The 12,300-nt window shown below is 43.8% G+C and overlaps 1 protein-coding gene and 1 pseudogene across 3 annotated transcripts in view; one reads left to right on the plus strand and one right to left on the minus strand.

The window, feature by feature from the left end:
* Nucleotides 1-3,856: 3,856 nt before the first annotated feature.
* The window catches only part of LOC145351939 (C-terminal-binding protein 1-like), a 90,237-nt gene continuing 81,793 nt past the window's right edge, over nucleotides 3,857-12,300 (plus strand). The window contains exons 1-3 of one of the 3 annotated variants that reach the window (XM_080201742.1): nucleotides 3,857-3,933; nucleotides 4,102-4,183; nucleotides 10,094-10,272. In XM_080201742.1, coding sequence (XP_080057868.1) covers nucleotides 10,209-10,272 — 64 coding nt within the window. In that variant the 5' untranslated portion in view covers nucleotides 3,857-3,933; nucleotides 4,102-4,183; nucleotides 10,094-10,208. The remainder of the gene's footprint in view (nucleotides 3,934-4,101; nucleotides 4,184-10,093; nucleotides 10,273-12,300) is intronic. The other 2 variants (XM_080201746.1, XM_080201743.1) reach the window with 2 other exon arrangements.
* LOC145352035 (U2 spliceosomal RNA) lies at nucleotides 4,467-4,642 on the minus strand (annotated as a pseudogene).

Below are 12,300 nucleotides of genomic sequence, written 5' to 3' on the forward strand. Positions count from 1 at the left end.
AAGCATGTACTATTTTCTGCTGCTTTCTCCTTGTGTTATTTCTCGGTGCTTTACAGTAGGAAAGAGAATGCAAAGGATGGGGGTTGGCAGGGGTGGATTTGTGTTCTTCACTTTACAATTTTGACAGTTGAAGTAACATACCATAACTGCTTAGTGACTTCTTTTGAGGTTTCTTTCAACTCCCTACTCAGAATGACAATTGTCTTGAATGACTTGAGTCATTCATGACATTACAATGGTGACTAAACACAATACAGGTAATTACACGTGATTTAGTGTTAGTGGTCAGTGGTTAGGATTGGGGCCAATGGTTTCGGCATTAGACTTATCAGCAATAACCTGTCTCCTTTTTCATTTCATGTTTTACCTCCTGCATATGAGACATAAAACAGACTTGTGATTTATTGACTTATGGCCTGAGCTAATTTCCACTCTTACATTTCTATTTTTCTCACCGAGAAAGACAGAAAACACCTTGGGGGTTTTGGAACAAGAACATGCCGGTATAGATATCATGGTGGTTGCAATTGATCATTGGGCAGCCTGCTAAGGGCTTTCAAAAATAACACATCACCAGGCCCCACCAGTCCTGACTGATGTCCCTGTGAGGTCTTTTCAGCTTCAGTAGAATTAATTTCACAATCATAGTCATTGATACTGAGACACACTGATTACCATTTTATTCTCCCTGGACTTGGCTTCTGAAAAGAAGCTTGCTATCTGGAAATCTTAACATATGTTCGACGCTGATATTCCATGCAGGACTGAGTGAGTCCTGGATGGTCAGGTGTGCTGTCTTTTGGAGGAGAAGCTAAACCACAGTCTCATTTGCCCTTTCCAGTGGAAGTAAAAGATCTATTTTGAAGAGAAAGTGGAGGTGTCCACTGTGCCCTCACCAATATTTATCTTTGCCCCGAGATTGCTAAGGGGTGATCTGATCATTGCTGTTTATGGGAGCCTATTGCGCCTTAGTTGGCAGCTGCGTTTCCTACATAACAACTGAAACGACACTTCAAATGTACTTCATTGGGGATTCCTGAAAAGCACTATATAAATGTAAATTCTTTATTTTCTGCACCCAGGTCAACCTGTTTTCCATCCTTTTTTGAGCTTTCTTTTTACAACCTTTGTGTTCTGCGATGGTAGAAAAAGGGATGTAGGGAGTGAGTTATGATGTAGGGACTGAGGTAGGAAATTAGCAAGCAGGACCTCAAAAGTAGTAATCTCAGGAGTGTGTAATGAGTGACTAGAGACATAAGGATAAAGCAAATAAATAAGTGGCTCAAAAGATGTTACTGGAGGGAGGGCTTGAGATTCCTGTTTTTGGGATCGGCTCAAGGGAGATGGGACCTATACAAGTTAGCTAACTTGTAGTACACAGAGGTGGAACCAAATTCCTAGGGGTCAATTTGCTAGTGCTATTGAGGAACGTTTAACCAAACATGGGAAGGCTGTGAGAATCAAGAGGCAATCCTAGAGGGGAACACCAAGGTGCACAGAATATTAGGAGAGACAAATAGCATGAGAGTAGTGTAAAATGAAAATTAGGCACTTTGATCAGTTTGCACTAAAACATGTTTACTCAGGCGCCCTTACTCATGAGACAAGCAAAGGACAAGTGTAGGTTCACAATTTTACTTAAAAAATTTAATCTTTATTACAATACTTTTGGTACCAAATTTCTTACAACATTCTTTTAACTCACATAATCAAGTTTATCTTCTTACAATGCTCTATTCAAATAAAGGACTCCATCTTAATTTATCCAAGACCTAGCTACTACCCATGAGATTGAACTGGCCAGGCTGTATCCACCAGGTACGAATCTTGGTATTGGGTCTTCACTGAGCTCTGAATTCAGGTGAAGGTTGTCCTCGAGTCTTTGATGCTTCCTCTTAGGATCTTTGCTGCGTCTCTGCTGAAGGTGGCCTCCAGGTGTCTCTTTGTGCCCTTCTGGAATGTTCTCTGGCTTCCAGCCAATGAGGTTACCAGATGAGAGGGATCACAGCATCCAATGGGTTATATGGAAGACACTGGGACCTCTAGGTGTCTATTCTCAGGTGCACTGGGTGCACATTGCCCCTTTCCATATAGAGTAATGGCGGGAATTCAACACCAATGTGTCTGGCCGAAACTGAGGAATACATATACGCTATCCTTATTTGGCCAGACCTCTGGCTGCAGGTCACTGGGCAAGTCCAGACATACCTTTGCTTACCTTAGACCTTTGTGTTTATGTATTAAACTTGGCCTGTCTGAATTCCCATCAGGCCTGGCTGCAGAGGCTGTTGGCCACTGTTTTGTTTAGATTGTCCAATTCTATATCTGGCTTAGCTGTTCACTCATGGGGCACAGTAGGAAATAATAAAATGTATTAAGCAGGTTTGATGTTACAGGGACAGTGATAAAAGTCTAAATTAGAGTAATTGTGCATGTATGTGAACATGGGTAACTAACAGTAGTGATTTGAGGTGTTCAGGAAAGATAGTAAAGGAAGGAAGGAAGGTGGGGGGGGGCGCGCGTGGCAGGAGGAACAAAAGCAGTATTAATTAAAGAGAACATTGTGGTGCTAGTGAGAGAGAGGATATCCCAAAAGAGTCAAGGGCAGGTTCTATTTGGCTAGAGCTAAGGAACGAGAAAAAAGCATTATTTGTTGTAGAAGGTACGCTGGCACAGCTTGCATGGACTCGCCACGCTCCGGTGCCATCTTGGTTAGCCTGTAAGTGACTAACTAGTGGGAAAGATAGAATCAAAGAATTCCAAGTGTGGAAAGAGACCATTCAGCTCATCGACAACAATCCCACCTAGGCCTTATTCCCATAACCCCACACATTTAACCTACTAATCCCCCTGACACTAAGAGACAATTTAGCATGGCCAATCAACTTAACCTGCACATCTTTCGAGTGCGGGAGGAAACCAGAGCACCCGGAGGAAACCCACGCAGACACTGGGAGAACGTGCAAACTCTGCACAGTCACCTAAGGCTGGGAATTGAACCCAGGTCCCTGGCGCTGTGAGACAGCAGTGCTAACCACTGTGCCTCCCCGGAACAAGCCAGTGTTTGACCGGAGTGTGCCAATGAGGGGATTTTCACAGTAACTTCATTGCAGCGTTAATGTAAGCCTACTGATAAATAAACTTTTAGCTTGGGCTGTGTTGGGGAAAGCGGGCGGTGAGCTGAAAACACTTCGGAACATTTTGCAGTCTATCACTGATTGATTGAAAACAATATTTTACTTCATCCTTAATGTTACAAAGCCAACGTTCAGAGTGGACTTGCTTGCTCCAAAAACCAAATTCAAATTGAATCTAATCCAAGGTCCCCAGAAGAGAGACAAAAAAAGACCCACACTGACAAGATCATTGTCGCTCCACCCCCCCCCCCGCCTCCTCCCGGATTAAACCGCTAGGGGGAAGTAAATATGACGGCGGGAACATTCAAATCGACATTGTCTAATTTTATTTTCGCCCGACCGCGTGGGGAAAGCGATCCTGATGGGCAATAATAAACGGGCTCTACGTCAAGACGTGAGGGAGGCGAGGGACGGGGGGGAAGAGAGACATGACGGAATGACGCCCGGGTAAAGGGGTGGGGTCTGAGTTGACGGCACGACAGCCCGGGAGAAGGGGCGGGGCTTGACGTGACGCCTGTGGGAGGGAACGGACGGGGCCCACCTGACGTGACGATTGAGTGACACCAGCGTGCGGCAGGGCGGGGTCTGGCGTAGCGGGGACGGAGCCCGGGAGATGAGGAGGCGGGGCCTGACATGGCTGTGGGCTCCGCGCCCCCCCCAGCTGCGAGATGGGGAGGCGGGGCCTGAGGTGACGTCGCGCAGTGACGCCATTGCGCGGTGGTCACGCGCTGAGCTGGGACGTGCGGAGCGGTAACATTGTAGTGAGCGTGAGCGTGTGGAACGCCGTGTATCAAATGTGAGTGGCAGAGGCGCCGGGAAAGTGTTGCGGCTGCTGCCAGGCAGCGTGGCCACTTTGTGTCTGCCTGGCTGCACCCAATGGCAGCACAAACACCCGCTTTTATTAGTTATTTCTCATCTGCTTTTTTTCTTCCCCCTCCTCTCTCTCTCTTTGTATTTCCGGTAGGATCAGCCTCGCTGTGGGAACCAACAGGAAGCAGCATGGTTTAAGGAGCTAGCCCACTTTTGCTGAAAGAGAAAGGATTAAGGTAAATGCAGCATGAGTGAAGGGGATTTTCCTTATTTATTTAGAGGAAGAGACGTGAGCTGCAAAGCCCCCACAATCGGTGTTTCTTTACAGCATCGCAGTTATAAAGATTGTAAACTTTCCAAGGCCCACCTGAAGTAGGATCAAAGTTTTTTTTGTTTTTATTCCAATTCAATCCAGTCAAGTCCAATTCAGTCTCAACAAGTTGAGACATTCCCGATCCAAGCTGACAAGACAGGGCTCTTATCTCCTGTCTTGGGCTTGATCTAGATGATCCAAGCTGATTGGAGTAGGCATAGCTCCGCCTCTAAGGCTTGATCTCATTTGCATCTTAGCCAAAAGGCTGAGATGCCACTTTTAAAAATTGCTTCAAATGAAGCTGAAATGTAACATAATGACTTCAACCAAGCACAGCATGTTGATACTACACTTGATCTTAGCCAAAAGGCTGAGAAACGATTAGAGAAAAGTTAGGATCTTGGCTGTTGCAAGCCAGTTTTGGGGGTCTTAAATTCATCACGTTACTTCACATGAATAAAACCAGCCAGCATTTTAAAGTTTTTTTTAACGTTTAAACTTTATTATATAGTGCCACAAGTAGGCTTACATTAACACTGTTAGTTCCTGTGAAAATCCCCCAGTCGCCACATTTCGGTGCCTGTTTGGGTACATGGAGGAAGAATTTAGCATGGCTGGTGCACCTAATTAGCGTGTCTTTTGGACTGAGGGAGGGACCTGGAGGAAACACACGGGGAGAACGTGCAGACTCTGCACAGACATGGTCATTGAACCCTGGTCCCTGGTGCTGTGATGCAGCAGTGCCACTGTTCTGCCCAGATTTCATACTTTGCCTCTTCCAACACTCTAGAAATGTGAATTGAAAAGCCCCCTTTTATAGTTTTTCAGTCATTAAATTGGAGAGTTAAAGACTGACTCAGGTTTCACTTGTAAATTGACCAATTGATACTTGCATAATTTCATCTATTGATGTTTACTGTTATGTTGTTGATCTGTGATTGTAGTAATTTACCCCAGTACATAAGTTGCAATATAAATGTTGGGCTGGTACTCAACTTATGAAGTGCTTTGAAATTTCCTGGGTTAATAAACTTGAATCACGTGCCTATGACTGTGCTTGAACTGTTATTCCAGTGCAGTATCAATCTGGATTTGGATTTCTGGACTCCCCTAGAACATTCAAATTAAGTAGAGGAACTTTTTTAAAGTTAGCTGTGTCTGGAAAGACAAGGTGTGAGGAAATAACATCACCTCCAGGTAGTCCCTCCAAGGTGTGCACCATCCTCTTCGACTTTGTATAGGGCAGCATGGTGGCAAAGTAGTTAGCAGTGCTGCCTCTCAGTGCTAGGAACCTGGGTTCAGTTCTGACCTCAGATGACTGTATGGCGTTTTCATGTTCTACCTGTGTCTGAGTGGGTTTCCTCTGGATGCTCCAGTTTCCTCCCACACTCCAAAGATGTACGGGCAGTGGAGGTCCCTTTACAGAGGGATCTCCCCCAGTTACATCGGAGACCTGGGGTGGAGGGTGATGCATGCAGCTGTTCCGCACAACCGTAGGATTCACTGGTTCACGGGCTCCGAAGCTTGCCCCTTCTGTAGCCTTGTGGAGTCTGTGGACCATGTCTATGTTTCGTATCTTAGGTTGCACTCCCTTTTCGTTTTCCTGAAGAACCTTTTATTGATGTTTTGTTTGCAGTTCAGTCCCACGCTCCTGATCTACGGACACCTGGTGTGGAGAGGGGTGGGTCGGGATGGCGTCCTTCTTGTGAACGTGCTCCTGGGCCTGGCGAAATGCACCATTTACAGGCCCAGGCAGCGGATGATCGAGGGGGCTGCCCATCCTGACTGTCTGCCCCTCTACCATGGCTACGTTCGTGGCCAGATGTCTCTGGAGAGGGAGCATGCGGTGTCCACGGGTGCAGTTGATGCCTTCCGCACCCATTGGGCACTGCAGGGGCTGGGGTGCATTATCGACCCTAATAGTCACATTTTAATTTGATGTTTTCCTTTGTACTTTGATTTTGTTTGGGCTGCTCCCCCTCGTTTTGGGGAGCTGCCCCTTTTACTTTGTCCTAATTTAGTTTGAGTTTGTTTATTTTGTTTGACCTTAAAAGAGGCCAGAGTTGTGCGGATTAGGGGGATTGGCCATGCTAAATTGCCTCTTAATGTCAAGGGATTAGCAGGGTAAATATGTGGGGTTATGGGGATAGGATCTGGATAGGACAGTGTCGGTGTAGGCTCAATGGGCCACATGGTTTCCTTCTGCGTTTACAGGGATTCTATGATTCTACATCGCTGGATCAAGTTCCTGAAATACAAATCATAACCTTAATCTCCTGGTGTGCAATTGTTGAAGAAGGTGGTTCAATGCCATCTTCACTAGGGATGTTTAGGAATTGGGTAACATGCCAGCCTTGCTGCAATGCCTGTGGGTGGAATGGTAATACAGTGCTTAGCACTGCTGCCTCACAGTGCCAGGGTTCAATTCCTAGCTTGGGTCACTGTCTGTGTGGAGTCTGCACGTTCTCCCTGTGTCTGAGTGGGTTTTCTCCAGGTGCCCCAGTTTCCTCCCATGACTGAAAGACGCACTGGTTAGGTACATGTGAAATTCTCCCTCGATGTACTCGAACAGATGCCAGAGTGGAGCCTGGGGGATTTTCACAGTAACTTCATTGCTGTGTTAATTAATGTAAGTCTACTTGTGATACTAACAAATAAAACTAAAGAAATCCCTTGGAAGCACAAATTCTGTTATCATTGACCGGTAATCTTGAGTATGATTCTGCTTAACACAAGCAAGCTGATCATTCTCTCAATTCTGAACACTGCTTGAAAAGTTGAATGTCCCAGCTACAGAGCTAGGAAAGTCAGGACCAAAATCTACCCACTGTTGTAAGCTGAGTGGGGCTATTATTGCTGAGCTCTCGTTTAGAAACAGGCACCTGAGCAGAATCATGATCCTTTGCCAGGATATTGCATCAGCATAAGTGAGAAAATTTCAGGGTGTTTTGCTGCTTTGAATTGATATTCCTGCTCAAATATTTCATACTCATTAAAAATATTTTGTCAGGAGCCAGTAACTGGTCCGTTATAATGTGAAAGTATTACAGATTGACATTGATGTTATTCGGGTATGCAACTTTCCTTTCTTATTCACTTCCTCGGTATATAAGCATGCAGGCCCTATACATACTGCGATATTGATTTGGCTCAATTGTTAAAATTTTTCTGCTTAATAAGCATCATTGTGCTTATTCACCCGTGAGTTTAAGTAAATATTTTCAATAGCCCAAGTTTCAGACATTGGTGATTATTAGGTTACAGTTCCATAAGCACTGAGATTCTGTAGCCTTGTCGATGTTGTATGTTGAGACAGCGTTCAACTGAGCAATCCTGGGCATACTTCTCAGCATGTGCTCTTTTCAACAAGGGCCTTGCCTCCCTCTTAATTTGATGCACTGTGGCCGTTTGTAGTTCTTTCATGGCTGATAATTTTATTTTGTGAAACTACTAAAGGTTAACTTTACTTCTGAAGTGCAAATACCTGATGTTGCTGCTGTAAACAGTTGCAAGATTTTGATTTTGTCTGTGAAGGCATTGCGAAGTGTGCTGATGAGCTGTTCAGACGTATCCCTGTTTTCAACTAAATTAGCTGGTCTCAGCTGAATTGGAAATTGAAGAAGGAAAAATCCCATAATTGGCCTGGAAGCTATGTGTGTGCATGAACCTCTGGCAAGGGCAAGATCAATGTTTCTTTCTGGTGATGGGTTGTGCTTTGTTTCCCTTAATTCTCAAGTGTATACACCATCTCACGGTCACAGAGCAGGCAGTGTTCTATCTCCAGCGTGTGCCGAGTTAGCTGATTTCATATGGATACAATCACTTTATCTTCGTCAAAGGAAGGAGAGTGGAATTTTGTTTAAAATCCCTGTTCTTTACCGTTACATGTAGTTTTGCAACATTTGCTTGTATTGGAGAGAAGCAGTGATCTAGCGGTAATGTCATAGACATGTCTAGGCCTCTAGATTAATAGTCCTGTGACATAGGACAGTGGACATAGGTTCAGATCCTACTACAGCAGCTGGTGGAATTTAAATCTGGAGCATAAAGCTAGTCTCAGTAATGATGATCATGAAACTGTGATGTGGAGATGCCTGCATTGGACTGGGGTAAACACAGTAAGAAGCCTCACAATACCAGGTTAAAGTCCAACAGGTTTATTTGGTAGCACAAGCTGCTAGTTTTTGGAGTGCTGCCCCTTTGTCAGGTGAGTGAAATCCCACTCATCTGATGAAGGGGCAGCGCTCCAAAAGCTAATGGCTTGTGCTAATAAGTAAAATTGTTGGACTTTAATCTGGTGTTGTGAGAATTCTGACCATGAAACTATCATAGATTGCTGTTTAAGAAAAAAAATCATCTGGTTCACTAATGTCTTTTAGACAAGGAAATATTAAGCTGATCTTTCTCCACACCCTGGCTGTGACTGTAACAATATATTCAGCACTCCTTTCTTTCATCCCTATGCACTCTATGAACGATGTGTTTTGTCTGCATAGCTCACAAGAAACAATACTTTTCACAGTATACCAATACATGTGACAATAATAAATCAAATCTGCCATTGTTACCTGGTCTGACTACATGTGACTCCAGATCCATAGCAGTATTGCTCACTCTTAATTACCCCTTAAGTAACTAGTAAGCCAGTCATTTCACAGACAATTTAGGGTGGGCAATAAATGCTGGCCTTATCAGTGATGAGCAGATCCATCTCATAAGAACTTATTAAAAAAACTGTCCATTTCAAGTTTGTAAACTTCCCAAGGCTTTTCACTGCAAATAGAAATTGACATTGAAGCGAAGAATATTAGGAAGTTAAAGAGATGGGTTTGATGAGGCTCCTTAAAGAGTGAGACCAAGGTGGAGGAATGGAAGCAGCTAGACAGGGAATCCCACAACTTGGATCAATGAAGATAAGCCCGTAGTTAGAGGACATTGGACATAGAGAGGGTCAAATCTCTAAAGAGATTTAAACATGATAAGAATTCTAACTTCTTGGCATTCAGTGGGAAGTCAGTATAGGTCAGGAAGGTCAAGGGTGATTGGGAGTGATATACAAAGACGTGGGCATCAAGGATTTGGATAATTTGAAGCTGCTTCATGGGAGTATTATTAGGCACATATTAAGCAAGGGACAATTAGGACAGCTTATCAAAAGCTTGGTCAGTGTTAGGTTTTAAGGAGCATCTTAAAGAAGATGCCCAGGTTTTGGGAGGAAATTGCAGAGTTTTTAGGGACTAGACCTGGAATAGAAGACTGTGATGGGAGCAGCAAGGTCATGGATTGATTTGAACATGAGGGTGGGAATTTTAAAATTGAAGCCTTCCTGGACCAGAGAGGCAATGTAGGTGAGCAATTACGGGGTTAAGGGATGATGGGGTCTTGGACTGTTTAGGATGCGGGCAGCAGAATTTTGGATGAGCTCAGTGTTATGGAAGATGGGAAGGTGACTAGAAGAGAATGTCATTTAAATTATTTCAAAATTACAACATTACAGCTGGGCCGTACAATGTGGGGCTGCCTCAGATTGCACTCTGTGTAAGTAGGTAACCACAGAGCTGTGAGGTGTATGTATAAAATTACACTGTAAATAGGACATGAAATTAACATTCAAAATGTCGCTTGCTCTTGCATATTGTGTGGGAGTCAGATAAACAGGGTGAGAAATGGTGCAGCATGAAGATGGGGGATTGTCATCTTTATATGCTAACGCCTCAGCTGTAAGTTTTAAAATACTTTTTGGTTAAACCACATGTGGGAATTAATTAGGGGAAAAGGAAGATCCTATCTGTACCTAACTGGAGATTATTCAACTTTCTTTTTTACAAAACAGGCTAACAGGAACTTTTGGAAATATTGAAACCTGTGAATTTTGATGTCTGATACCTCCGGTTTTTGCTGTGGTTAAAAGCTAACCCACCTTCAGTCACCAACGAGCTGTAGTCCCCATGTCTGTGCCCGTCATGGACAAACACAAAGTAAAGAGGGCACGTCTTGATCGCATTTGCGAAGGTAAGAGGTTAAAGACAGTTGAAAAGGATGTATTATGAGGTTATGCCTTAGTGTTCTGCATTTGGAGTGGAATTTACTTGGCCGTGTTGCTTCTGATTATTTATGAGTCTATTTCTCATCTCCACTGAATTTTGATATTGGTTTTGCTGTGAGGACTGGCAGCTTGCTGTGTCGCTGGTGCTTTCCTTATGCCCAGCTAATGTGCATGAGTTCTGAAACTTGCTGTGTGGGAAGTCAATAACATACATTTAACCCTGAAGAAAAAGGCATTCAAAATATTACCTATTGGGATAGCTGTGACCAGTACTATAACAAAATCTCATTGAGATTTTGGATAGCTATTGGGATAGCCAAATCTCGTTGAGATCTTGTTGATGGCTAAACTTCAGTTGAAGGCTTCAAAACATGAGTTGTTTTGATAGGCTACCTGATTCTGAAATCAAATGGACAATTCAGTTGTTCCAAATGCCCCAGTGCTTGTTGAGATGTTTGGATTTAAATATTAATCTTTTCAGTATAGCTTTCTTTGTGTATAAATGTGGAACACCAACTAAGGGAATATTGGTGCTGGTGGATGAGATGCCAATCAAACAGACTGCTTTGTCCTGAATGGAACCTAACTTCTTGAATGTTGTTGGAGCTGCACGCATCCAGGTACATAGAGCATATCCCATCATGCTCTTAACTTGTGCTTTGTAGGTGGTGGACAGGCTTTGGGTGGTCAGAAGGTGATTTACCACAGAATTCCTGGTCTCTGACCTACTGTTGCAGCCATAGCAATTCTGTGATTAGTCCAGTTCAGTTTCTCATCAATGGTATTGGTGGTAGGGAGTTCAGCAACGGTGATTCCACTGAATGTCAAGGAGAACTGGTTTGCTTCTCTCTTTTGGACATGGTCATTGCCTGCCAATTTTGTGGCACAAATGTTGCTTGCCACTTGTCAACCTAAGCCTGGTGTTGGATCGATTTTGCACGTTGGCACAGACTGTTTCAGTATTTGAGAATTTGCAAATGGTACTGAACAATATGCAGCCATCAAATATGGTACTTCTGATCTTGAGTTGACAGGAAGATGGTAAAACAACTGAAGATGTTGGACCTGTGATCTTATCCTGAAGAATTTCCACAACAATACCCTGGGGCTGAGGTGATAGGCCTTCAACAACCACTATCACCTTCCTTTTGTTAGTTATGACTCCAACCATTGTTTCTCACTGATTGCCATTGACTTTAATTTTGTTAGGGCTCCTTGATGCTAAACTCAATCAAATGTGCTTTGACGTTGAGGACACTCATTCACATCTTGCTTCTTGAATTCAGTTCTTTTGTCCATGATTAGTCCAAGGCTGTAGTAAGGTCTGGAGCTGAATGGAGCCAAACTGAGCATCGATAAGCAGATTATTGCAGATTAAGTTCTTGATAGCACTGTTGACAACACCTTCCATTGCTTTCATGATTGATAGTATGCTGATGGGCTGGATTGAGTCTGTATGTTTGGGGACAGTACACATCTGAACATTTTCCCCCATTTTGTAGCTGAACTGGAAAGCTTTTGTTAGGGCCATCACTAGTTCTGGAGCATAAGTGTTCAGTAATCCTGCTGAGATGTTGTCAGGGCCTATAGCCTTTGTTGTATCCAGTGCCTTCAGCTGTTTCTTGATATCATGTGGAATAAATTGATTTGGCAGCAGACTGGGCTCTGTGATGCTTGGGGTGTGAGGAGGAGGCCAAGATGTGTCACTCAGTCGTTATTTCTGGCTGAAAATCCAAATGCTTCGGTCTTAGCCTTTATTGGTGGGATTGCATTGTTTGGCACTGTGGGAAATGTCACATTGATGCAGTGGAGAGAATGACTGTCTTGAAGTTGGAAGTGTTCTGGGTATGCAGGACAGTCCAACTCTGCAGCTGGTGGATACCCAGACCATGACTTTGGTTGCTTGTTGATAACACTTCGGCAGCACATGGAAATGTTGGTTGCAGCAGTAAAAGTTTATTATGGGATGAATGGGCTGTTTAAAGTTTGCACTG

This window comes from Carcharhinus amblyrhynchos, chromosome 13 (assembly GCF_965287045.1).
Source record: "Carcharhinus amblyrhynchos chromosome 13, sCarAmb.v2.hapA, whole genome shotgun sequence".
Classification (NCBI taxonomy): Eukaryota; Metazoa; Chordata; class Chondrichthyes; order Carcharhiniformes; family Carcharhinidae; genus Carcharhinus; species Carcharhinus amblyrhynchos.